General features: G+C 36.9%; 2 protein-coding genes across 3 annotated transcripts in view; both read left to right on the forward strand.

Annotated features, from left to right (window-relative positions):
• The window catches only part of LOC306846916 (integrin alpha-3-like), a 38,268-nt gene extending 21,672 nt beyond the window's left edge, over positions 1-16,596 (forward strand). For both annotated transcript variants that reach the window (XM_079380616.1, XM_079380615.1), the window contains exons 6-26: positions 211-430; positions 536-729; positions 951-1,039; positions 2,003-2,139; positions 2,332-2,409; positions 3,547-3,614; positions 3,764-3,906; positions 4,066-4,215; positions 4,343-4,440; positions 4,692-4,860; positions 5,925-6,002; positions 6,264-6,343; positions 6,783-6,860; positions 7,056-7,158; positions 8,486-8,662; positions 9,607-9,726; positions 9,896-10,009; positions 11,956-12,051; positions 12,219-12,344; positions 13,676-13,829; positions 14,561-16,596. In XM_079380616.1, coding sequence (XP_079236742.1) covers positions 211-430; positions 536-729; positions 951-1,039; positions 2,003-2,139; positions 2,332-2,409; positions 3,547-3,614; positions 3,764-3,906; positions 4,066-4,215; positions 4,343-4,440; positions 4,692-4,860; positions 5,925-6,002; positions 6,264-6,343; positions 6,783-6,860; positions 7,056-7,158; positions 8,486-8,662; positions 9,607-9,726; positions 9,896-10,009; positions 11,956-12,051; positions 12,219-12,344; positions 13,676-13,786 — 2,429 coding nt within the window. In that variant the 3' untranslated portion in view covers positions 13,787-13,829; positions 14,561-16,596. The remainder of the gene's footprint in view (positions 1-210; positions 431-535; positions 730-950; positions 1,040-2,002; positions 2,140-2,331; positions 2,410-3,546; positions 3,615-3,763; positions 3,907-4,065; positions 4,216-4,342; positions 4,441-4,691; positions 4,861-5,924; positions 6,003-6,263; positions 6,344-6,782; positions 6,861-7,055; positions 7,159-8,485; positions 8,663-9,606; positions 9,727-9,895; positions 10,010-11,955; positions 12,052-12,218; positions 12,345-13,675; positions 13,830-14,560) is intronic.
• A 190-nt stretch (positions 16,597-16,786) lies between these two features.
• ca10b (carbonic anhydrase Xb) overlaps positions 16,787-26,191 on the forward strand; it is a 29,164-nt gene continuing 19,759 nt past the window's right edge. Inside the window, exons 1-3 of the mRNA XM_079380635.1 lie at positions 16,787-16,838; positions 16,998-17,200; positions 19,312-19,386. Of these exons, the coding sequence (XP_079236761.1) occupies positions 17,143-17,200; positions 19,312-19,386 (133 nt within the window). The 5' untranslated portion in view covers positions 16,787-16,838; positions 16,998-17,142. The remainder of the gene's footprint in view (positions 16,839-16,997; positions 17,201-19,311; positions 19,387-26,191) is intronic.

Genomic DNA, 26,191 nt, shown 5'->3' on the forward strand with positions numbered 1-26,191 from the left:
ACATTCTTATTTATAAGCATTTGTTGTGAACTGTTAACTGACCTTTATCTATTTTCCATAATTAATCCCTGTTTTACCTCTTTCCTAAAACACAAAATGTATAGCTTACATGTACTTTTTTTAAATTAATTTTAAATTTCCTTGGTCAACTGTGTCAATATGTAGACATAGAAAATTACACTTGGTTATTTTTGACTGATTGCTCTCCAGGTTACTCTATAGCTGTGGCTCAAAATGTGTTGAGGAAAGATGAAGACACAGTAGTAACAGGAGCTCCAAGAGATGAAGCCAAAGGATCTGTAATAATGGCTGAAAGAGTTAATAAAGTTGGTGTCAGTGGAGAAGTCAACATAAAAGCCACTGTCATGGGGGAACAAGTTGGATCCTATTTTGGCAGCAGCATTGCTATTGTTGACCTTAACAATGATGGGTAAAGACAATTCTTGGCTTTTTGTTTCCCCTCAACTAGAGGTCAATAATGAAACAGTAGATCTCGACATGGAGATTTAACTTGTCCTCATTATTATCCATGTAGTTGGAAGGATCTGATTGTTGGAGCCCCTTTCTATTTCGACCGGAGAAAAGATGAAGGCGGGGCGGTGTATGTCTATATGAACCAGAACGGATCTTTTCGTGACAAAGCTGACGTGGTGCTCACTGGGCTTAAGGACTCAGCTTTTGGCATGGCTGTTGCTGCTATTGGTGATGTTAACCAGGATGGCTTTCAAGGTAGGTTTGTGGTTTTCTTTGCTTGATTGCACTCTGTACAATGTAAGATGCATGTGGCTTTTAGTCATTTGTGGCTATTTGCAAGAATTCACTTTTGTGTGCAGCTCTTCATCAGAGCAGTGCATTATATAGTCAAGGACGTTTTACTCTGCTGCCTTCTTGTGGCATTACTAAGAAGTATTTTCACAGTGATTGTTTCTCACTCCTCTGTTCCTTAACAGATTTTGCTGTTGGTGCTCCATATCATAGTACAGGCAGAGTATCGATATGGATGGGCAGAAAAACGGGTATTTCCCAAACGCCTAGTCAGGTGAGATTAAGGGAATATTAAGAAATATTTAGAGTGTTAAGATGTACAATTACTAAAAACAATTAAGGGAAGGGGTTTGTGGCCAATTATGGTGACCCATACTCAGAATTTGTGCTTTGCATTTAACCCATCCAAGTGTACACACAGTAGTGAACATACAATTAAGGGAAGGAGTTTGTGGCCAATTATGGTGACCCACACTCAGAATTTGTGCTTTGCATTTAACCCATCCAAGTGTACACACAGTAGTGAACATACACCCGGAGCAGTGGGCAGCCAATGCTGCGGCGCCCAGGGAGCAGTTAGAGGTTCGGTGGCCTGCTCAAGGGTCTCACCTCTGTCGTGGTATTGAGGGTGGAGAGAGTGTTGGTTATTCACTGACCTGAGACTCGAACTCACGACCTTCGGGTTACAAGTCCAACTCTCTATCCATTAGACCACGACTGCCACCGACTTTTTTTTTTTTTTCATAAGAAGAAAATTACAATCTTTATCTGAATTAATAAATGGTGTTCTTGCTGAAGACTCACTGATAAACTCACATAAAAACACTTCTAGGGTTGTCTGCGCTGCCTGCAGATTACCGTAATAATCATAATAGGCATCCAGTAAGCAATTAATAAGCATTTTATCACGACCAGCTTGAGATTTTTTGCGCCATGTTTTTGAGCAGTTACTTTTAAAGAGGTTGTCTCAAGATGGAGGAATTATGCATTAAAACATTTTTACCATTTTAACATTTAACATTATAAATGTCTTTTCTGTCACATTGGATCATTTGACCTTGCCGTAATAAAAGTATGAATTCCTAAGGACTCCTAAAAGTTGTATTTACCCCAGACTTTTTAACTGTAGTGTAGGTTTGGTTTTACACTATTAGAGGTTAATACTGATTATTTGACTGTCATTTTGTATGATTGCTTTCTAGACAGTCAGTTCATTGCTCTAATATTAATTCCTCAGGTCATTGATGGAAAAGACATCCCAGGTGGTGGATTCCAGACGTTTGGCTATTCCATCAGTGGTGGCATGGATGTCGACGGGAACATATACCCAGACATAGCAGTTGGATCATTAGATGATCGCGTGGTCTTGCTAAGGTGATTTGATCGTGTCACAATATTTTACTTTTTTACATATTTTAGTTGTATAGCATCAATGTAGCAGACAAAGTCCAAAATTAATCAATCAGTTATTATATCACAGTTGTAAATTAGTGTACTTTGATTAGTAGTTTTTTCAGACCTGCAGGCTTTATCTCACTGTGTTTTCTTTAATTTCTCCCTTATAAGAGCACGTCCTGTGATTCACCTAAAGAATTCTTTCACTGTGACACCAGAGGTTATCAGCCTAGAAGACTGTGATGCCTGGTAATGAATCCCCAAACGTCTCGCTCCAACTTTCACACTTGTTTGTTTACATGGAAATGAGTCACTTCAGAAGACTACAGTGGCACAAAATAATAACTGTCGATTATTTCCCAAAACAAAGTGGAGTTAAAACTTAATTTTGGGAGGAGTACGCCCATCTAATCTTACAATTAATTTCAAAGTATAAAAACAGCCTCTTACCACTTCTGTTGTTAGTTCTTTCGGCATCCCTCCACCTCCTCATCTCCTCTATGCATATTTATTTCATTTATCCTTCTGTCTATAGGGGGGCTATCAGAGCTCGAGTAGAATAGTCTCTCTGAGCCCTCCATTGCAGACATTAAGCCAAATCTGTTTTCCACAAATGCTAAGATTATATGGGCACACGAACTCATGAAATATAGATGGATCTCAGATTATGTCAACACTGACTGTTTATAGACTCATTTAAAAACATGTAATTGCACAAATTAATGAAATGGTCAACAAAAACTGGTTGTAAATAAAAACCTTTGGCATAACCTAGTAAAAAACTAATATATTTAAGACATTTATTTCATACTAAGTAAAGTTCAAATATATTAACATATTTCCTGACATATTGCTTGAGACATATCGCTTGCACTGTGCACGTTTCTTAATATTAAGCCTAAAATGTGTTTAAAGGCACTGTTGATGAGGATTGTATGATTAATATCAGTCTTGAAATGAAAGATATGAAGTATACTTGCAATAGTTCCACTTCAGCACAATCAAATATACTTCAGTATATCTTTTAGTTGGACTTCAGCTCTACTTCCGCACAATTAAAGTGCATTAAGTATAAAATTAGTTGTTCAATTTAGCAGACTTTAAGTATACCAGTTTAGTATACCAAAAGTGCAACTGCAGGGTATTTTTATTAAGCACATAAATATGTAAATGTACTTGTAGTATACTTAGCATAAAATAAATGTTTATTTTTCACTATAGTGTAATTAGAGTAGATCTAAATGTTATGCTGTAATCTATATTTTTCATAATCTGATTGCAACAGCTGTAATCTTAATATTGATTATGTGTTTGGGTTTTAATCACAATTGTTGAAATGTCTCTGTGACAAAAATCAGTAAATTCTGTTGTGTTTTCCTCATATAGTATTAAAGCAGAAGTCTGTTTGTCCTACACCTTCAGCACTGGCAGTGCCGGTCCCCAGAAGAGTATTAGTAAGTCCCACATCACAGTTTATTACCTTAAATATAAATACACACTCTTTAAATATTATTGTCATGCAAAATGTGCTGTTTCACATTCTGACTGTCAGACTTCAGGTCCAACATGAAGAAGCTGTAAGAAAGATCTGTTGTTTTCTCAGCTTTTCAATATACGGTAGAAGCCGATCACCAATCATCTCGGAGCCCTCGTGTTCGTTTCCTTGACAACAAAGATGGCAAATACACTGGCAAAATGTCTGTTAATCCGTCTGGAGATTGCCATTCTCTGAAACTCGAGCTAGTGGTATGACATAAGGCCATCCTTTGAAATGCCATTTTATACTTTGTGACCAAAAGTCTCACAATCATTGAGTGGGTTGTTTGGCTTGTGATCAGATTGGGCTAATTGTATACAGAGATTTGTATAACTCTGATATATTGCCTCTGCATTTGACTCTCACAGTCTAAGACGATCCAAGACAAGGTTGCTCCAGTAGTTTTCTTGCTGAGGGTGTCTTTGGTGGAGACTCCTCCCTCAGGCGGGCAGACGTTGGAAGACCTCAGTGCTTTTCCTGTGATCAGCCAAAAAGATGCTCTGACTAACAGAGCTGAGGTACCTTTGACAGCATATTTTGCCGCACTCAAACACAAATGATGTTTTCATTGGAAATGCGATGTCTGCCCTTCACTGCTTGCTCACATTCTCGCTTATATTCCACCAATGTCATCTCGTTCTTTAGATTCACATTCAGAAAGCCTGTGGATTAGATAACAAATGTGAGAGCAACCTTCAGATGACGGCTGCATTCACAGATGAGCAGAACATGCTGTTCCCCACGTAAGCTCACTACCGTTCTTCATGTGAAAGGGAAAGTAGATGACTGAATAGAAAATACATTTTTGATTGAATGTTTCCCATCATGCTACAAAGGAAGAATCTACCCAATGTGATTCTTAGGTCCTTTCAAGTATGACCCATTTTTGCACATGAACACTCACCAATGATCCAATCACCTGGACTGGACTTGAATGGAAATTGTCATTACTTCTTAGATGTGATGTGAACTGCTAATATGTGTGCTTCTACAGGCGGAATGGCCAGCAGATTTTCCACTACACTACTGACGTAAAGAAGCTGAAGTTGATGGTGAATGTGTCTAATGTTCCATCACAGGACAGGAAAGCAGAAGATGCTTACAGTGCTTCTCTAAATGTCACCATTCCCACCTCGCTCAGCTTCTCCAGCTTAAACCCCAAGGTAAGATCAATAGATGTGCTCAGAAATTATACCTTAGTTCCTTCTACGGTTCTCAATACACAGTCCATAACAGTTTCTCATGTAATAGTCTATATCAAAGATTACCAATTAGCAGACCATGACCAAGATCTAGACCCTGAATTGATAACATCTGGTAATGTTTCTCATAAATTAATATAATCGTAAAACAAAGCGTATGCAATTTTAATCTTTTGTTTCTATCTTTAGGAAATAGTTGTATTACAGCTCCTTCAAGCAACAACTGTACATTTTTTGCAATGTATAATAGCAGCAGTTAGTGGAAAAGCTATTTAGGACACTGCTGCTATCATTTTGGACATTTACATTAAGTATTCCTTACATGCACATTTCATTTCATGGCTGTACAAGTCATATTAGTAACCTTTTATAGAAGTTATAAAGCCCAATACTTGGACCTCTTAAATTTTACAATGAAAACCTCTGCTGCTCTATATTACACATGCATATACACTACCGTTCAAAGGTTTGGGGTCAGTAAGACTGTTTTTGTTTGGAAGCAAGGTTGCATTAAATGTATCAAAAGTAGCATTTGTGTGTTACAAAATATTTCTATTTCGAATAAATTCTGTTCTTTTTGAACTTTTTTTCATTAAAGAATCCTGAAAAATTGTATCACACTTTCTACAAAAAATATTAGGTCATCACAACCGTTTACAACATTGATGATGATAAAACTTTTGAGCAGCAAATAAGCATATTAGAATGAATTCTAAAAGATCGTGTGTACACTGAAGACTGGAGTAATGACTGATGAAAATTCAGCTTTATCATCACAGGAATAAATTACAATTTATAATATATTCAAATAAATTAAAATAAAAACCAATTATGTCAAATGTAAATTATTTCACATTATTAGTTTTACTGTATATAAATAAATCTAGCTTTGGTGAGCATAAGAAACTTTCATAAACTAAAAAAAAAAATCTTACCAAGCCCAAATTTTTGAACATTCGTATATGTACTCGTGTATTTAGACTGCAAACAGAATTTTACTTGGTTCTTGTTTTTGTTCCTTGTAGAACTTGAATGTCGAATTATCTCCTGGGGTGCCTTATCTTCTGTGTACACTGGGGGACCCCTTCAAAAGCAATCAGAGGGTAAGTCTTCATTGGTATCAGTGACTTGACATTCATAGGTTTTAAGCACACTTACCCTGGGATTTAACAGCAGACATTTTGCAACAATCATATTAAACGGGTATTGGATGAGACTTTAGGAGTATTTATTGGATACAGAATGTAATAATAGGAGGAGAATTTAATTAACAGTCTTGCAATGAAGAGCATTTCTAGAAGCAGATGTAATGATCTGAAGATGGATGTCTTTATTTTTTTTGTGGGTACTTCTGTCCTTCACAGTTGGAGATTGAGATCACCTTTGAAACGACAGGAATCACAATAGACATGCAGGAGATTCAGACTGAACTGCAGCTCTCAACGTATGAGAAATCTCCATTATTTTTTTCAGATTCTTAAATAGGCTGAATGTTTGGGGAGAGATGCTTTGCAGGAAATGAACTCGCAAAAAAATCAATATCTCTTCTAAAGACAGAATCCTGAAGAGAAACAGTTGTGCTCATAAGTTTACATAACCTGTGCAGAATCTCTAAGATGTTTAGGATTTTTTTAAATTCGAGAGATCAAATCTAATGATACGTTACCTCATTCATTCATTCATTTCCTGAAGAAGCATAAAATATATTACATATTATACAGAATAAAAAAAAAACAATTACTTCAATTATGCTGTTCAAAGTTTACATGTCCCTTTTTCTTAATATTATATGTAGCTTGTATTTGTATGAGTCTGCGTAATTTCAGTCATTATATGAAATAGCTTCAAGGTACTAATAAATAAAAATTATATCTTTATTTCAGGTGGAGCGATCAGAATGATCTACGGCCCCTGTCGAGAGTGCTGATGGTTGAGTACGTCCTACAGCCCTTCTTTAATATGTGAGTTATATGTCATTTCTATCCTTAGAGCATTTCACCAGATCTTTTCGTCTTCTGTACCGCTTTTCAAAGCTATGTCAGAATGACTCATGTTACACTTCATTATTATACAGACATTTCACTTTTTTGCCTGACATTAAACTTTAGTAAGAGCTACATAAATTCAAATCATGAAAATTTATATTTTTCTTGTAGCCCTTTATCCCAGTTTAGGGCAGAATTCAGTGGAAAAGTAACAGGAGAATCAGCCATGAAAAGTACCAGTGACATTGGGAGCCCGGTGGAATTCAACTTGACGGCAAGATGTTTTTTACAGCCTACATTCTTAACTAGCTGTGATTGTGGCAAGTCTCCAGTGTTGGACAATTTGTCTGTCCACACCGTAAGGAAACAATACTGTGTGACACAGCACAGCCTTTGAGAACATATTTAATGTTTAACATACAGGATTGTGGAGTGGGATTTTGGATTAATGTAATTTCATGCTAGGCTAGAGCTGTGGAGAAACCAAACGACTGACAAAATCTCTTGTTATTTGCCACAGACACAACTGATTAAGACAAAATCTCAGACTTATTACATCTTGCCTAGTTAGGAAATGGTGTAAAGATGGTCGCACAACAGAAGTAAAAGGAAGATGATATATGGTGTCCTAAAATTTGAAACATCGAATCTAATGCAAAACAAAAACCTCAAAAAAAAAATATTTATCAAGATAACACGCAAACAAAGACTAAAAGATAGATTGTGTATAGGCAATTTTTCTGTAACAAGTTCTTGTCATTTGAACAGCTCGAATAAAGGCTACACTGTATCTTCGAATTTGATTGGCTGAGCTGGATTGGAGTAAACGTATAGGTCCACCTCTTAAAAGGATGGTTCACCCAAAAATGAAAATTGTCATTAATTACTCACCCTCATGTCGTTCCCGTAAGACCTTCGTTTATCTTTGGAACACAAATTATCAATGGTTTAAACTTAATTTTATGAAGCTACGAGAACGTTTGAGCGCAAAAATGACTTTATTCAACAGTTTCTACTTTTCCGTGTGAGTCTTCGACGCATGTTTACAAGAGTACCAGACATGTTTACATAGACCTCTGTGTTGTCATGGTATTGTTGTGAACGCGCGTCGAAGACCTTTCTGGTTCTTGAATGTATCATTTGCATTGCTGTCTTATGGAGGGTCAGAAAACTCTCAGATTTCATCAAAAATATCTTAATTTGTGTTCCAAAGATGAACAAAGGTCTAATGGGAATGACATGAGGGTAAGTAATTAATGACAGAATTTTAATTTTTGGGTGAACTATCCCTTTAACCATCAATGGGGTAAAAGTAGACTGTATGAAAATGTACAGATGAGATTTATGAGAATATGAATTTGAACAAACTAGGCACCATTTTGCCAAAATGGAAAATACTTTGGCAATTTGGTCATTGTCAATTGTGACACACCCTATGTGTGATACCTGTGCTTGTCCTAGCTGTGGTGTGATGCGACCTCTTTTTTAAAAACCTAAAACAAGTTCTTTACTAGACAAGTCAGTAGACACAATCGGTTTACTTGACACAATCAGTTTGCAATTACTCAAAGTACTTATTTTATTTATTCTTTTGTCTACAGGTGGTTCTTTCTGGAAAACCCCTGGGAAATCTGGGGTATCTGGAAGTGGTCTTTCAGTGGCCTTATGCTGTGGCTAATCAGAAGTGGCTGCTTTATCTGTCAGAGATTCAGATGACAGGAACCTCCAAGCCATTCTGTGTCCCTGAAAATAACGTCATAAACCCCCTTAATCTCACTGTAAGTGATCAGATGTCTGACGGTCACTGATTGTTTTTCTGCAGTACGGTGTTGATGACCGAGCAGTTTAACACAATCCAGCCTTTGAATCCTTGAGAGAAGCAGCAGAAGAACTCATGCTGGGACTGAGACCTCCTCCTCTCCCAGAACAATATTACCCACAGCTCATACTGCAATCTCGCTCAATGTACAAAGCCTAGTGGGAATTACTTCAGAGAAAGTCCATCTCCTAATATGAAGCAGAGGGTGGTTCAGAGACTATCTATCTCTCTGTGCCTATAAATCAGTGCGACGTGTGCTTAGTAGGTCTAGATGCTCTACAAATAAATCCAGAACTCAGAAAAGAATTAACTAAGACAGAAACACCATACTAAGCAAGTCAATCAAAATATTCAAATTCAAGGTGATTTATGCTTATTAATATGGCATAGAAACCGTAATGTGGTGGAAAGTAATCCAGTAGAGCGCTGCAGAAATGACATATTTCTGTAGGCCAATTTGGAAGTTAGTCTCTCCCTGGATCCGTCGACAATTTTTATGGATTAGAAAATAAGCTCTGTGACCAACACACATTTATGGTTCTCACATATTTCGTTCATGACGATAATCTTTGCAAATGAACACTTTTAAAACTTATGATTTATGAAGCCAAAATACAACTGCCAGAAGTCAAAAACTAAACACAGGCTATAGACAAACTACTATAAAATAAACATTTTCCCTGAAAATTTGTTAGAATAGTACAATTATAAACAACAAGCCTTATTTCAGGCTTTTAACAAAAATCCCAATCGAAAAACCCATTAAGCTCAGACACCAGAGAACTCTGTGTGCTAATATTCTAACTCATTTTCAGGTTTTTGAAAAACGTCATCTCTGCAGCATTTTGCCCTTAAAATAAAGTACTTGTTAAAGTGATGGACGTGTTACCTCCTGTGGATTAGGTGTCAGAGCGCAAGATTAGGAGGAGGAAAAGAGACGAGGCCTCCTCGGAGACTGAACAGACTGAACCGCAGGCCTTCCCGAACCCACGGGCCGTCCAGAGGAAACCTCCTGCCAACCTGGTGAGTATATCAATCTCCCTCAACCATTGTTTTGTTGCTAGGCAACTGGATGATACTGGCATGTCATGTCTCCTCTGATACTTTGCATGATGTAGTATGCAACAGAGACTAGACAAAGACAAAATTAAGAATGTGTTGGCTGTCACTGCTCATTCTCTCTCAATCTCAGGACTGTGACACAGGTAGTGCCCTCTGTCAGACATTCGCCTGCCCCTTGCTTGGCATGGACACCTCGGCCAATCTCACTGTCAGAGCACGCTTATGGAACAGCACGATGCTTGAGGTCAGAGCTCCGCTTTCATTTGAAACTTCACATCCTCATCTCATTACTGTAGGCTTGTTGCATGCCAGGCTCTCAAGGATAAATCCCACACTTGCTTTGTGACAATTTTCCGAGTTTATGAGGGTTTAAGTGGTTTCATTTTTGTTACACCAGGTGCAGTACTTCAAAATATGCAATATACTTTGGCTTAAAGTTGATACAGTGGCCCCAAAAAGTATTTGGACACTTAAAACTTGCATTAGAAGCAAAGGGGCATCTGCGAATAAATGATACTAGACTTTTTTTTTTCTCAGAACCACCTTAACTTTTGTAAGCTATTACTTTTAAATGGTCCCAGTGTGATTAAAACATCATTCATGTGATAGTGGATGTATGAAGTCATATCTCCTAAGTATTAAGTATTTAATAAATATAAATACTTAAAATATTTATAAATAAGTATTTCTTCACATTAACTATGGAAACCATCTACTAACTTTGAACACAGTATATATTCTTTTATCATCTAAAACCTAACTTTATTTTTAATCGTTTTGTGTAATGTATAATATATAATTTGGTTTGATCATTTATATTTTGTATTTATGACATTTAGACATTTCTAACTGTGGGTTATTCCAAATATGTCTTGGGGGCTGATGTATGTGGAAATTTAAAATGTAATTGTGATCTAATTTGTGAAATATGTTCAAATGCCTTATTTACATTTTTCTAGCAGCACTTTAATATCTGTCAGCATTTACTGTATAGGACAATGTTTCATTAAAGGAAACCATTGGCCAAAATACTGCAGAAACTGTAGGGGCTTTCAAACTGGAGGAACCTTTTCATAGTTTCTAGAATTGTTTGGCGGAAGTTCCTGCTATTTGGTGTGTTCACACAGCAGGAACTAGTAACGGTTTTAGTTCTAGGAACTCCGTTTGGGGGAACTAAATTAGCTCCTTCTTCAGACTAGAGTCTAAAACAAGTTCTGTAAGTGTACAGTGATTGACCAAACACATATGAAACACCAGTTACTCTGCATTTTTAAAAAGCCGTGTAAAAATATTTACTCCACGAACACGAAAAACAGTGATAACGGCATTTATCTGTTGTCTGCAGCACTGTGTTCTTTTCTCTGCCTCGATACAGTGCGTAACACTGCAAGTTCATAGGAGATTTAGTCTGATTTGCATGTTCTTTCACTCGCATAATTTGTGTGTATTTACATTCCATCTCCGTTATCGCAAAACCCACGACACACAACAGAAATGGCTCCGATCATGGCGTCCCCCGTTCACCAGTTGTTGATGTTTGTAAATGCCATGAATAAAGACGTCGCTGTCGGCCACTTCAGAGTTCCTGCTGCCGGTGCAAATGCAACCAGGAAAATGGTCTAAGGGAGAAATTGGTTCTCTAGGAACCACCCTGCTGGTTAGTTCCTAGAACTATGTGGTGCGAAAGCCCCTTATTAGTACTCCTGGTCTCTATGAACAATTTAGATACAGTATTTTTGAGAAACGTTGCCCTGTAGGAGTTTTCAATCTGTTCCTGTAGCCTCACCAGCACTGGACATTTCAGACGTCTCCCTTATTTAACCCAGCTGAATTAATTCATTAGCTGATTAGTAGAGAACTCCGTGTCCTGAGTTGAGTGGGTCCAATATAACGGTGGGAAAAACTGATCATTTTACTGACTCTCTTGTTCAGCAAAATGAGTTAAAATTTCCCATACACATTCACATACACAGTCTTTTATCATATTGTGAACTAGGAGATATTGTGAACTAAGTAGAAGCACAAATAATTAGTCTTTCGTTCATTTGCCACGTGACAGATGCAATGAATGAATCGTTCATGAACGACCCGACCCATCACTACTCCAAATAAAAGTAACATCCCAAATGTGCAGTGCTGTACTCATTCTGAAGTTCAGAAAATAACATTTTTGCAGCTCTCTTTTTACAGGACTACAATGCTGCTAGAGTCCTTGTGAGTGGTAGAGCCACACTGAGTCTAAAAACAGACAAACCAAGCATCAAGATGAGCAATTACACCCGTGAGGTATGAACTCAACATCTCCGAGTTTCCTCTTCTATCTGGAACTCTCTCTTGCATACATTTAGCATAAGTGAGGGAAAATCAAATAATTATTAAAATGAGGCAGTTTCCTGTATATGTTTTCTGGTGCATTAGAGATTAATGACTGTAAACATCTTTTCTACGTTTAGTTTACAGTAGCTATAGACCCTGCAGAGGCAGAAGAGCTTCAGTATGAAGTGCCTCTGTGGATAATCATTGTGTCCGCGTTGGCAGGAGTGATTCTGCTGGGTCTGATTATCATTTTCCTGTGGAAGGTGAGGATCCTTTTGTACTTCGATGCTCCACACTTTCCTTTTGTTCACACATCTGCGTGTTATTCTAGATGGAAGGACACAAACAACAAGTTTATTTTATCACATTTAAGCTAAAATATCCATAAACAAAGTGTGAAGTTTTTTTTTACCTCAACCTTGAGAGAAACAACAACACATACTGCCACACATTTTAATCATCTTTTTCTGTGAGGCACTTTGTTGCCTGTAAACTTACCGATCATAACCATATATTCTGTTAACTGATAAAATGTTGAAATTCCTTCCTACATTTATTAAAATAGTAGACATGATTTTTATGATAATTAATGATTTAAGCTTTTACAATAGCAATTGAGCATATATGTGACCCTGGACCACAAAACCAGTCTTAAGTAGCACAGGTATATTTGTAGCAATAGCCAAAAATACATTGTATGGGTCAAAATTATTGATTTTTCTTTTATGCCAAAAATCATTAGGATATTAAGTAAACATCATGTTCCATGAAGATATTTTGTAAATTTCTTACCATAAATATATCAAAACTTAATTTTTGATTAGTAATATGCATGGCTAAGAACTTCATTTGGACAACTTTAAAGGTGATTTTCTCAATATTTAGAATTTTTTGCACCCTCAGATTCCAGATTTTTAAATAGTTGTATCTCGGCCAAATATTGTCCTATCCTAATAAACCATACATCAATGGAAAGCTTATTCAGCTTTCAGTTGACGTAAAAATCTCAATTTTGAAAAATTGACACTTACGGGTCACATATAGTCAGTGAACAGTGTTACACACATAAACCACCATCCAGGTAACACACATGAAACTAAAATTATGCTGTAAGCATGAATTAAATAACAAAAAAACTATCATAATATAATCAAATGTGACGCATCATGCAGTGACTTCATAAATTTAACAAAACAAAATAAAAATCACCCAATTTTTGTTAATAAAAAACAATTATTTTTGTTAATAAAATGTAAAAAAAAAAATTAAAGGCCATATTATTGTGAAAGAATGTGTATTTTTTGTTGAATAGAATATAGTTTTTTTAAGCATAAATGATATGTAATTCATACTTTTCACTTCCAAAATCACATTTTTACCGTGTTTTGCAGTCAAATTACATGTGTTTGTTTTATGTTGAATGTTTTATGGTGTCGATAGATGCTGCACATGGATATATTTTAAACATATCACACATGTATCAAAACGTTTGTACCAGAAGAGCAGCTGATTCCAGCCTAGATCAATTTCTCCAGCCATCATGAGCCATGCCTTGTGTTTTGTTTGATCGCTCATATCTGAATCCTGTTCCCAGTGCGGTTTCTTCAAGAGGGCCAACACCAGAGAGCTTTATGAGGCCAAGGCCCAGAAAGCAGAAATGAAAACACAGCCATCTGAAAATGACCGCCTTACAGAGGAGGACTGAGATTCGCTGGCCATTGTGGGCCTCTGACACAAATAGCGAATTCGTAGGTGCCACAGCCAATAGCTCTCTAGCTAAAACACTCAGCTTAATTAACAATAATGTATTCCATGCAAGCTCCGCTAATACTTTCTTTCCTCTTCCCTTTTGAGACACAACGCTTGCCTCGTCTGTTTTCAACTCTCATCATTGCTCTCAAAAAGTCTAGAGGTTGTTTTTTTTTCCTGAAACAAATTGATATGTGAGGCTCCTTGTTATGTCCTCAGGCTTGTGATGCTGTTATCTTGGAGATAGAATGATGTTTTAAAACATCAACTGTATATTGCTTTAATCCAACTTCTGAATGCCTTTTCTTGCTTTGACAAGACTAATAACTTCCTTCTGCGTTACCATGTTCTTTTCTTTTTTGTTTTTTTGTTTTTTGCAATTTGGGGCTTGCTTTCAACTGAAGCAACAAACTCCTTCTGATCATATCTTCTCTTACAGAGATAACAAGCTTTCTTTTCCCCCCTCACAATCTGCTGCTGAATTTAATACATTTTTACACACTTGCTCTATCTCTTAATAATTTGCTCTCTATATAATTTAACTTGAGTTTAAAGAATGCTTTCTCTCAGTTGCTTTTTAATGTTAATCTCATAAAATTACTTCATTTGAAGCTCTCGGATTTCTCAAAGCTTCTTTGAACACATGCTACTTACCTTGTCAATATAATAATCCTGGTAAAATAATGTGGTAGGATGCTTGCTCACAATGCTCTCTTATGTTTTCTCACAGAGTGGCTTTTTTAAGCGGGCTGCCTACTTGCAGACTATGCCAAAATACCAAGGCGTGAAGATTTGTAAGAAGGAAAAGTACCAGGTAAACCAGGGATTTTTAATTGTGGACACCACAAAAAATAGGAAACACTGGATCACAAGCTGGACTGAAAAGACACAGTACTACTGATGAAAGCACTCTTGAATTGTCTTTTTTAGACAGTGGAATGGACTTTACCTGAACTCTACCTGATTTGATTGGAACTTCTTCTGAATATCAGATATAATTGAACATTTTCATTCAAAACAGTCAAACCTGACCTGATTATACAGAAGACTCTGTGTGAAATTACATACTGTGTTGATGTTTATTTTGGTTACAATTTTTCAACAGAATACATGCATTATGTATGCTGACAGGCTCAACAATAAGGGTTTTTCCTGCTGGCTCGGTAGTTCAGATTTGTGCTTGGCCTGCCAACATTTTCACTGTCACCCACCACAAAGGGGGATGATCCATTTTTATATTTAGGCTCTTAAAAATGAAGGTTCTTCATTGGCATCTGTGGTTCCATGAAGAACCTTTAACATCCATGCAATCTTTCCAATGCACAAAGGATTCTTTGTAGTGGAAGAATGTTATTTAGACATTAAAAAGTTCTTTACACTAAGAAAAAAAAGTTATTTTAAGAACTTTCCACTGAAAGGTTCTCTGGGGAATCCAAATAGTTCTTCTATGGAATCACAGCAAAAACCGCTATAGTAGCCTAACCTTTATTTTTAAGAGAATAGCAATGTGTTTTTACTGTATATTTGCTATAATTTTTCATTAAATGTTACATTTTATTTTTTGAGTAAAATTTTTATTATAACTTCAAGAAGACAACATGCAACAAGCTGGAAATGATATAGCTGAAATGTAGGCCTACTGTAATTCATGGTTTACACTGTTTCAAAACAATGTTTGTTTCGTCAATTTTCATATTGCTAGGAAGTTTTACAATTAAGTACAAAGAAACGGCAAGTAACAAATTGAATTAAACCTGAATGTTTAAAGTAGAAAGACTAAAATAGTATTTTTAAGGTGTACTCGGTAATCTTTATTTTATTTATTTTTTTACAACTTTTTAATTTTTACAGCGTACAGTGCAAAACTTACTGGCATGTAGTTTTCAGCACATTTTGATTCTGTCAAGTCATTTTATTTTCAAATTTTGCAAAACTGTATATTTGTTAACCAACAAGATGAATACAGCCAAACGCTTAAGTGTGAAAAGCAAAAAAATGGATGTACAAAGTCAATGATTGTGAATTTGAAATCAGTATAAAATTGTCATCCACTTTTCTAGTGGTTCATCCTTGCTGTTGAGCTCTGTGTTATGCTTGATTTTCATTCTTTCGCATTTGTTTGTGTGAGGACTTGTATGTTATGTGCCCTGTATCTGAAAATAGCTCTGCATTTTCTCTTCGACTTTCCGATAGTGCTAAAAATCTGTTGCCCAGTCATGACTCACTATCCCTCTCATTCCGTTCTTGCTTTATATATTTTTTATCTTGCATCAGGTCACGTTCATGTGGAAAACTGATGGATTTCAAAGAAAAATGACTCAACAGATGAATGTGAATCGTTCAGTGCAGGATAGGACAGTAAACAGACATGCACACAAATACTCTTCGTCTATGCAATTGGGACAGTAGCCTATTTTAAATTCAGCCTTTTTTAGCTCCACTCTGAGGGGCTGTGGTGTGTGAACATATGTATTGCCTATGTTTGATGCCCTGATTGTTGTTCATTTTACCGTCAAGTTTTAGATCTTGTGGAGGATTATGTCAGTTGTAAATGTGACTATTAAATTTGTCTAAAAGCGTCCAATAACCTGTTATGATTTTGTAGATGTTTCTACAGTGATTTTATATTTGTATTTAAAACGTTCACTTGGTAAAAAATGTCAACAGACCTCTAAATATACAGCTAAAGGCTGTTTATCAAAGCGTGTGCATTAATTAGCTCTCGAAGCTGCGTTAGTAAATAAATAAATAAAGTGATGGCTTATTAAAAGACAATGACTGCGTGTTTTGTCCTACATGCGCACTCGTGTTACTAATTTTGTGAGTAATGAACAGGAATGTGATGATTCCTAATCCTGTTAAGCCTCACACCAGCAGGAAAGTAATTGCATTAGAGTTTGAATAGATGTCAAAACTAACCGCATTCTCAAGCGAGCGTCACGGGAGCGCGAGCCCCGCCTGCAGGGGGATTAGCAAACGCTAAACCTCAGATCCGCGCGCTCTCTCAGGTAACGCCGCAAACATCGTCCACGACTAACCTAAGAGCACAAACATGGATAAATAAAGCCGCTGCTTTGGTCCAATTCGGTTTTCGCGATACCAGACGACAGGTCGGCAAGTTTCTGCGCTGTGAACTGACAAGTGGTTTTTGGTTTGCTAAATTTCAGAGTAAATCTGCGCGGTGGGTCGCGTCTTTTGGAGAGGACGATGTTCTTCATATTTGAGAGTGACGGGAGCGCGCGAGTCGGGGAATGATGCTTCAGACTTTGACCAAGTGTTATCAAGTTAATAACCTGATGGACTAAATGAAGAATGCCGCACGTTTGGGAGTTCATTCTGATTCTCAACATTAATGTCATCTTTGTAGAAGGTAAACTGTGTTCACATATGAACTCTCTGTCAGGACGCTTAAGGTGTTTAACAGCTCTGTGGTTAATATAGCGGCATTTTCATTATGCTGGCATAATGTAGAAACATCCAAAGCTAAACAGCTTGTAAATTGAATGTATCGTTTGAAAGTGATAGCCTAATTCATCTGGTGCTCAATGCTGGAAATTTACTGTCTGAAGTGATTGTTTACTGACTGACTAGTTGTATCTGGTTTATGCAGGCTTTTGCTGTAAAACATGGTCTCCCAGCCTAACCAAGATGGTCATCTGTTGGCCAATCTGAAAAGTACTCAAAACCAGTCCATTTGACCAGGCTGTGAGACTAGATTGTACTAACCAGTTAGTTTAGGCTGGGTTTAGCTCATCCCCCTGCAGTAGAGTGGTCATCTCAAAAATGAAAGGATTTTAAATGTAACAGCAGGGATTTGGAGAGAAAAAAAATGATTCCTATGAAATTCATTTCCTGCATAGCTGTGTTTTCTTGTATTCCTTGCTAAAAAAAAAACACCAGTTTTGAGAAAAGAATAACCAGGGATTAGAAGAGTATTGTCTTAAACCAGATTAGAATAGTTTGCAGATCTTTAGCGTGGTTTTAGATGGATTTCCAGCCTGGCCAAGCTGGTCTTCAGATGGTACACAGGATCCTACCAGCCTATTCAGGTAAAAGTGCCCAAACCCTTTTAAAATCATCCAACAGGTTTGAAACTGGGAGACCAGCAAACCATCTTAGGCTGGTTTCAGCTTCTCAATTTTTTTCATCTTTGGTGATTCTCTTCTCAGATAATCGTTCTCCAATGAGTGCAGACATCTTATAGTGATATTAAACATCACAAGAAAATGTATTTTATTGCTAAGAAATACAACAAATAAAAAAAAACATGAAAAAAGGCACACAAAAAAAGTATAAAAAAATCAATGTAAAAAGCTCATCTAGATTCTGCGAGGTTCTTCTGTTCTTCTGCATTATTGAAGTACCCAGTTTATTTTGTTAGTCCAGAGTTTGACGTCATCCTTTCTCCAGGGGATGGACATCGATATAACGCAAACACAAGTTAGATCTTCAAAGAGCTGGATATGTGCATGAAGGGTTTCTACAGAAAAGCTCGTAATATGTTTGAAAGGACGTTGACGTGTGATCTGAGGCCAGGCTAGTACAAAGGGGGCGACGGCTGTGTGGAGAGAGAGAGAAAAAGCGTGAGGTTTATTTTCCTCATTCCAGCCAATAATATCAAAGTGATTCATGCATGTCAAAAACGTGTGGAGTAAAATAATATACAAGCCCTTTAATGTTCAGCTCCGTATCGCACAGGGAGCCACACACAACAGACAGGATATATTGGTAGTGGGGCTCCATTCAAGTGTCAGCATTTCGCAAATCTCCCGGCATATGAATCTCAGCACCTGCACTTACAGCAAATCCGCAGCTCTCGATGCTTCTATATCTATAGATACTGCAGACTGTAGCCTCAAAAATAGCGGCTTCCTGCGATTCACATAAGTGAAAGTGCACAAGCTTCTCATATCTCAGATACAGATGTCAATAAATTGGGGTGGAAGCAAATTGGGCTCCAATCCTCCGCCCCGTTCATGACGTGCACATCAAAGCGACCTGGCTTGAGAGTAGAGCCGTGGTGTGGTGTATTAAAGAGCAGCCCTGAGTGCTTGACTTGGCAGTGGATATGATGCAAGCCGCAGCCTGAAGCCAGAGGGAGAGAGGTGAGGGGAATGGTGATGTGAGATATTCAGAATGCGGGAGTCTGCTGCCTCTGTGACCTACTTTCCTGCCGACAAGGCCCAGAGCAGAGCATCCAGGATGCATCTGTCATCATCACACAAATGTGCTTTTTTTTGCGTGCAGTTAAGCAGTGCTAGGCAAATATTGACTTCATAAATTTGCATGGGTTTTTTTTTGTCAAATGCATCGAGTTTTGCCTCAAAAAGACTTTTTAAATGTGCCTTGAAGCTGACAACTTCATCCTCTCATTTGACAGCAGAAACTTCTCTCCGTGGGGAGCTGGGGTCTATTACAGGTGTGACTGTATTTTCAAAGAGCAGTGGGTGAGTGATGTGTGAATCTCTTCTTTTCCCGCAGCACAGCCAGTGCCATCAAAGCTGCACGATGGTTGGTGGGCATACAAAGATGTTGTCCAGGGGAGCTTTATACCAGGTAAGCAAAAGAAAAGAAAAGGAAAACCGTGTGAGAGTATGCAGAATGTGTCTTGTCAAGAGTCATGCTGCTAAGACGCACAAGATATGCGCCGATAGACGCTTTATTCATAGAGGCTTTGTGTGTTGATATGTAGCACATGAAGTTCCAGGGTGCCAATTAATATTTTATTCTGTTTGATTCACACATTTAATGTATGTATGCGGTGTGAAGGAGATGATTTAACACAAATCAGGGTGAAAAGTTATTTAACAGTACTTTGCACATTCTGCATCGTAATTTAGAGCTTAAATGGGGAGTTTTGTAGTGCTAACTTTCAACACCACATTAGTTAACCGGATACGTTTAAGGTCGCTAAATGATGCAAGCAAGATAGAGGTTATTTTAAAGGTAAACTTTAAGGCTGAAATATGTCTTTTTTTTTTTTTTGTGCCGATAGCACCACCAAACAGAATTGTGTGCAGTAATAATTTTTTTTTTAAACAAGTTTCCCAGACAGACTGTTAGTACTTTTTTTGTAGCAAGTGATAGTAAAACATTTATAATGTTGCAAAAAAATCAATTGCAAATAAATGTTGTTCTTTTGAATTTTATCATTTACAGAAAAATCAGTCACTATAACATTAAGCAGCACAACTGTTTTCATCATTGATAATAATATTATGAAATGTTTCTTGAGCAGCAAATCAGCATATTGATGATTTCTGAAGGTTCATGTGACACTGAAGACTGGATAACAGCTGCTGAAGATTCAGCTTTGCTTCACTGGAAAATAGAAATTGACAATATATTAAAATAGAAAACGGTTCTTTTGAATCATAATAATATTTCACAATATTACTGTTTTACTGTATTTGTGATTTAAATAAATACACCTTTTGTGGGCATAGGAGACTTGGTTAAAAAAACATTTAAAATCTTTCTGACAATAAAATTTTGAATGATAGTATATGTCATGACCGACATTTTTATGGTAGGATTTTCTGGTGTTAAATATGTAGAATTACGCTGAATAGCTTTAAAAACTGTAATCATAATCAAATTAGCCAAATTTTTAATAACTGAACATGCAAGAGCAGAACACTGAATGGTGGATGAATGAATTCTCCCCATATCTTGTTCTGCGGGTGCAGATCCCGTGTGGGCCTGGTTATAGCTTAATCTATTTTTACAGCTTGTGGTCTCAGCTGATTAATGCTTACTATTGCAGTAGAGGTCTGAGACACTTTATGAGTTTTATTCAAAGTATTTCATTATGTAGTCAGTCAGAGTAATGTTTGTAGCCAGCAAAGGAGCCCTTTGAACACTGACAAGGACTGTAATAATATCCTTTTAGTATGCTTAAAAGCTTTTAATAAAGAAGATATCTATAGGGGACAGAACCATACAATTCCTACTCATGAGGAAGGGTCTTTATATTTCCAAAAAAGTAATGTTTGATCTGCTTACTGTACAAGGACATGTAGTGCAGCATCAATCTAGGGGATATCAAGTAAGCCCTATAGCTACTATTAAATATATGTAATGCACATAAATGAACCTCTCTAAGTGTTCTGCAAGGGAGAAAAACACTCTGGATTTATATTGCGTAAATGTCCTTGAGATTTAAAAAGGACTGTGAAAGAAAGAAGATGAGAAAGCATTCAAATAAAAAACGTCATCTCTTTCCCAGAGCATGTCTGGGTTCATTTCAAGACAGCCCTCACAGGAAAAACACACTTTTGCTTGTCCAAATGGTTTGAGCACCTTAAAGGCTATGTTTTAGTAGTAATCCTTTTTACTTAAATGTTTCCCTGAAGCGTTCACTTGTTAAAGAATATATCAGTTACGGTTAAATCTTATCTTATTGTAAAATATGAGGCATAGTACATATGAAGTGTGGAATTTCTGCAGCACCAAATGGAACAAAAAATAGGATGTTTGTTTTCTAAACCTGTTTTCTGACCTCTCCCCCTGTCTGCCATTGGCCAGGTAAACAGATGACCCCGCCCTCAAACTGACATCACTGGTTTAGTCGCTGTTGCTGTTGTGCTGTTGTGTTCTTGTGGTTGGATGCTTAAATCAATGTTTTGAATGCTTTTGGAGAATCAGCTTGACAAATTGGTGTCCTTTATAGCTGTCTCTGCATATTAAGCTGCAATAGGAGAAAGTGTTTAACATTTGGAAAAAAAGACGCACATTATGATTGATTCGTCATACTTATAACAGGAATAAAATGTGACTCTGTCACTTTGATCATGCCAGTCACACAAATTAGCTTTCATATCTTACTATTAAAAGGTTTAAGAGACTCATTTAAGTTTAGGAGGAAGAACCCCTTTTCATTTTAGAATTTTGTCCTATCAGTTGAATTTGATGCTCCAAAAAGTCTCATGATTGACATGCATTGGCTATTTTCAGTCATGGACTTTAATTCACTCCAGTGAGAGATTAACTTTTCTTTAATGTGCGCATATTCATGAATGAATATTTCAGTCCTGTTCAGTCCTGGCATGCGCTCATTATATGCTTGCATAGCTGTGGCAGGAAGTTTCTACATTGTTAATTGCAAGAGAACATCTCTTCTGTTCTCCTGAGGGTTTCGCTGAAGCTGCTACATGACATGTTCTGCTTTTGAAATTCATGTTGATAACTCATCTCGCTAGCACTAAAAACAACACGTTATATTTCGCAAACAAAATCAGAGACAGTGTTTGGGGCCAGCAAGTTTGGTTCTGCATGGATGGATTGAATTAATCAAAAGTTGCAGTAAAAACATTCTATTCATCAAAGAATCCCAAAAAAGCAATGGTGAGCCTAAGTCTTCATTCGAAACCTCAACTATGTAAAGTGTGGAGATTTTTGCTTGCTTTAACATTTAAAAATAAGCCATAATTAAGTGCTGGTCAGATGTTTTGGGTGATTTCATTTGTGCTACTACAGAAACTGAAGAAGCAATTCACCATTATACTGTGATTAAATGTATATGTTCAGCTATCTCCCATCAGCATTTGTGCTTCGGGGGATGAACAATCATTGTGTAAGCAAATCCGAACAAACAAAGCAATTCCTAATTCCTCTCTCTTCATCTGGAAAACTGCACTGTTGAATATATTCTCTGATGCAGAAATGTGTAAAGCCAAGAGAATGTGTAAAATGTAAATATTGTAGCATTAAAGTGAATGTGCTGCCTCCAAATGCAAGACTTTATGCAACTTTCAGTATGATGTAACCGCAGCGTTCAGCCTCGCATTGTACTGTACGCTGTTCGGTTGATTGTATTTGTCCCCTGTCATACCTAAAAAGCACTTTGAGAGAGTTCTCATTAATGTATTGAACCCAAAGCCAAATCTGGCACAGATCCCTGAGGATGAGGGTGCCATCTGCCTACCACTCATCAATTGCTACAGCAAAATCACTATATCACTCTGGATAGGACAGACTGGTAGCATCAGAGCTCAAAATTAGTGAATTAGTGTGCATTTTGGGAGACATAACAAATTAATAGGAAAATAAATTATATATATCAATTTTCTTATGAAATATTATATATTGTTATGAACATCTGGCCAATTATTACTCCCATTATGACAATTATTTTTTCAACATGCTGTCCCAACAGCAACACATTAATATGCAAATTAGATACAGTATAGATACACTGTGTTTAATGGGAAAACCAGTTTATGGAAATTTTTACACACATACTGCATAAAACAAAATGGTATATCAAATCATTTCGTTATATATTTTATAACAAAGTTGAGAATCATCCTTAAGGTTTAGAAGAAAAAAATCCTGAAACCTAAAAATGTATTGGTGATTTAAAAAAAAAAAAATCCCATTGTTTTTGCCTTTTTGATGTCTATTCATGCCATTTTATTTTTAGGAAACAAATATGAATAAAATATATCTTTTCAAAAATTTTAATTTTCCATTTTTTTCTAATGCTCTAAATAATGTAATGACATGAAAAAAAGCTTTTTTTGGGGGGGTCTCAGGGGGATATAGCGGACACATGACCGAATAGGGCAATGAAGTCAGCACACGCTTTTGAAGCGTGCCATTTTGAGAACACTACAGAAAGAGCACGTTGTTTTCGCCTGTGTGGATACTTCAAAAGACGTTTGCTCTGCCTGTTTGGTTTACCTGTAACACGTTCAGAACGTGCATTTTGTCCGACTCCAAACGCACGTATTCGACGTCCATTTCCTGTTATGATAAACGCACGTCAAAAACGCGCGTTTTTGGTGACTCCAAAGCGCGCGTCAAGAAGGCGCGTTTCATAGGAAATCACACGTCAAAGACGCACGTTTTGATACACGTCAAATTTTAACTCGCAAAAATTACCATTTTGGTCGCAGTCTAGAGCTCTGTCATATTAAATTTAATCTTCATATTACAACAATAAAAAACATTTTATTTATAAAAAGCTTTAGCAGCAACACTATTAGCTGTAAGCAAAATAAACGTAGAAAGTCTAATGTTTTCAAATGGAGAAAATAGAGACAGGAGTCATATCAACTTAATTTTTAACTTAGTTTACAGTTTTAGTAGGTTTATAAGCTGTTTAATAGGCTAAAGAGTGAAGAATAATTCACTGGATAATGTTAATTCACGGAATAATATTCTCTGGAATATTGGAATATAACAAGCATTGTATTTTATTGCATTTCTCAACTGGCATGCTCTAAATTATGCTGCTGACAGCGCGGTTTATTATGCATTTACACAGACCTACAGGCTACTCAAACTGCGATCGATTGCAGATATAAATAATTCATTTCCATAGAGTTGTATTAATTTAGATGTTTATAAACGAAATAACGGTTATATAGTAAGTGTTAATACAATTTAGGGTGCTTCAAAAAAGTGAATCTTGTTAAAAGTTACATGCAGTGGCCGTGCTGAAGCATTTCTTGAGCATCAACCGCTGAGTGAACTGCAATATGAAAGCGGCTTCACAAGACTAATGATGAGCATATAGACAACAGAGAGAGAATTAAATTTAATGCTTTTATTTCCAACATGCAATCATTCATGGCTGTATTTAATTCATGCAAAGTTATGTTTTTATTGGGAGAGGACTTGACAGATTATCTACGTGACTCCGACTTTACGAGACTAAATAGACCACAGAGAGAATTAAATTCAGCGCTTTTATTTCCAACATGCACTAATTCATGGCTGTGTTATTTCAGGCAAAGTTATATCTTTATAGGGACAGGGCTTGACAGAGTATCTTATTTATCATATTTCTTAGAGCCAAGTTGCATAAACTACATATCAGGCATTTATGTAATACATCTAATTTGTGCATTAATGACTGTAATATTAAATAGTTTACTAACTACAGCAAATCAAGTACCTGCACGCCGTTGTTGTTGCTCCCCTCAGATGCGCTGCAATTGCGATCCTGCGCGCAATTCTCAAAACGTCCACAAGATGGAGGTGTTTATCGGCAAATCCGATATTACAAAACCGATATCCGATTATGGAAAAATGCTTACATATCGGGAAAAATCTCGGAAAATCGATATATCGGTTGATCTCTACTCAAAATGCTCTGCGGACCTAAACAATGGATTCAGAATGAGTTTAGCTAAAAATACAAACAGACTCAGCGGGACCTCAAACACAAACTCGGGCTGCTGTTGCTTTTTTTATTTTTGGAATTTCTTGTTGTTTTGTTGTTTTGTTTTGCATTCTGATGGTACGGTGAATGGCTTTTATTTCATTCCTATGCATTCTCCAAATGTCCTGTCTTGGAGCATGTAAGTTTGGTGAGCTGAGCGGGTGCAAAAATCCGCTAATAGTGCATTTTGCTTTACGTCAGCAACACATGAATGTGTACAGCTATCCACTGAAATTACCACAGCGATATATTTACAATAGTGAATTGCACTCACTTAATTGCAGGGGGCTCCAAAGAATTACATAGTTGATTTAAAACCAAAAGCTCGATATATTGGTACTGTATTGTTATTGACCAGTATTAGATATTTTTAAATTATCAGTATTAGTTCATACTGGATATGACAACCAATATTGGCTTAGATTTATATGTTTGTGCCTAGTTTATTTATTTATTTTGGTTTAGGGTTACTCCACCCCAAAATGAAAATTGTGTCATTAATCACTTACCCCCATGTCATTCCAAACCCGTAAAAGCTTCTTTCGTCTTCGGAACACAATTTAAGATATTTTGGATGAAAACCGGGAGGCTTGTGACTGTCCCACTGACTGCCAAACAATTAACACTGTCAAGGCCCAGAAAAGTATGAAAGACAACATCAGAATAGAACCGTAACGTTATGAAGCTACGAGAATACTTTTTGTACGCAAAGAAAACAAAAATAACTTTATTCAACAATTCGTCTTCTCTGTGTCAGCGTAGCGCCATTTTGGAGAGTATCCACTGGACGCAAACTGCATACGCTGTTTTCGTTCAAATCAAAGTGTAAACAAACTTAGAAGACGTATCTGTTGTTTACACTTTGATTTGAACGAAAACAGCGTATGCAGTTTGTGTCCAGTGGATACTCTCCAAAATGGCGCTACGCTGACGCAGAGAAGACGAATTGTTGACGAATAAAGTTGTTCTTTTTGTTTTCTTTGTGTACACAAAGTGTTCTCGTAGCTTCATAACGTTACGGTTGAACCACTGATGGCAGATGGACTATTTTGACGATGTCTTTCATACTTTTCTGGGCCTTGACATTGTTAATTGTTTGGCAGTCAATGGGACAGTCATAAGCCTCCCGGTTTTCATCCAAAATATCTTAAATTGTGTTCCGAAGGCGAACGAAGCTTTTACAAGTTTGGA

This window comes from Barbus barbus (genome assembly GCF_936440315.1).
Source record: "Barbus barbus genome assembly, chromosome: 3".
NCBI classification, from domain to species: domain Eukaryota; kingdom Metazoa; phylum Chordata; class Actinopteri; order Cypriniformes; family Cyprinidae; genus Barbus; species Barbus barbus.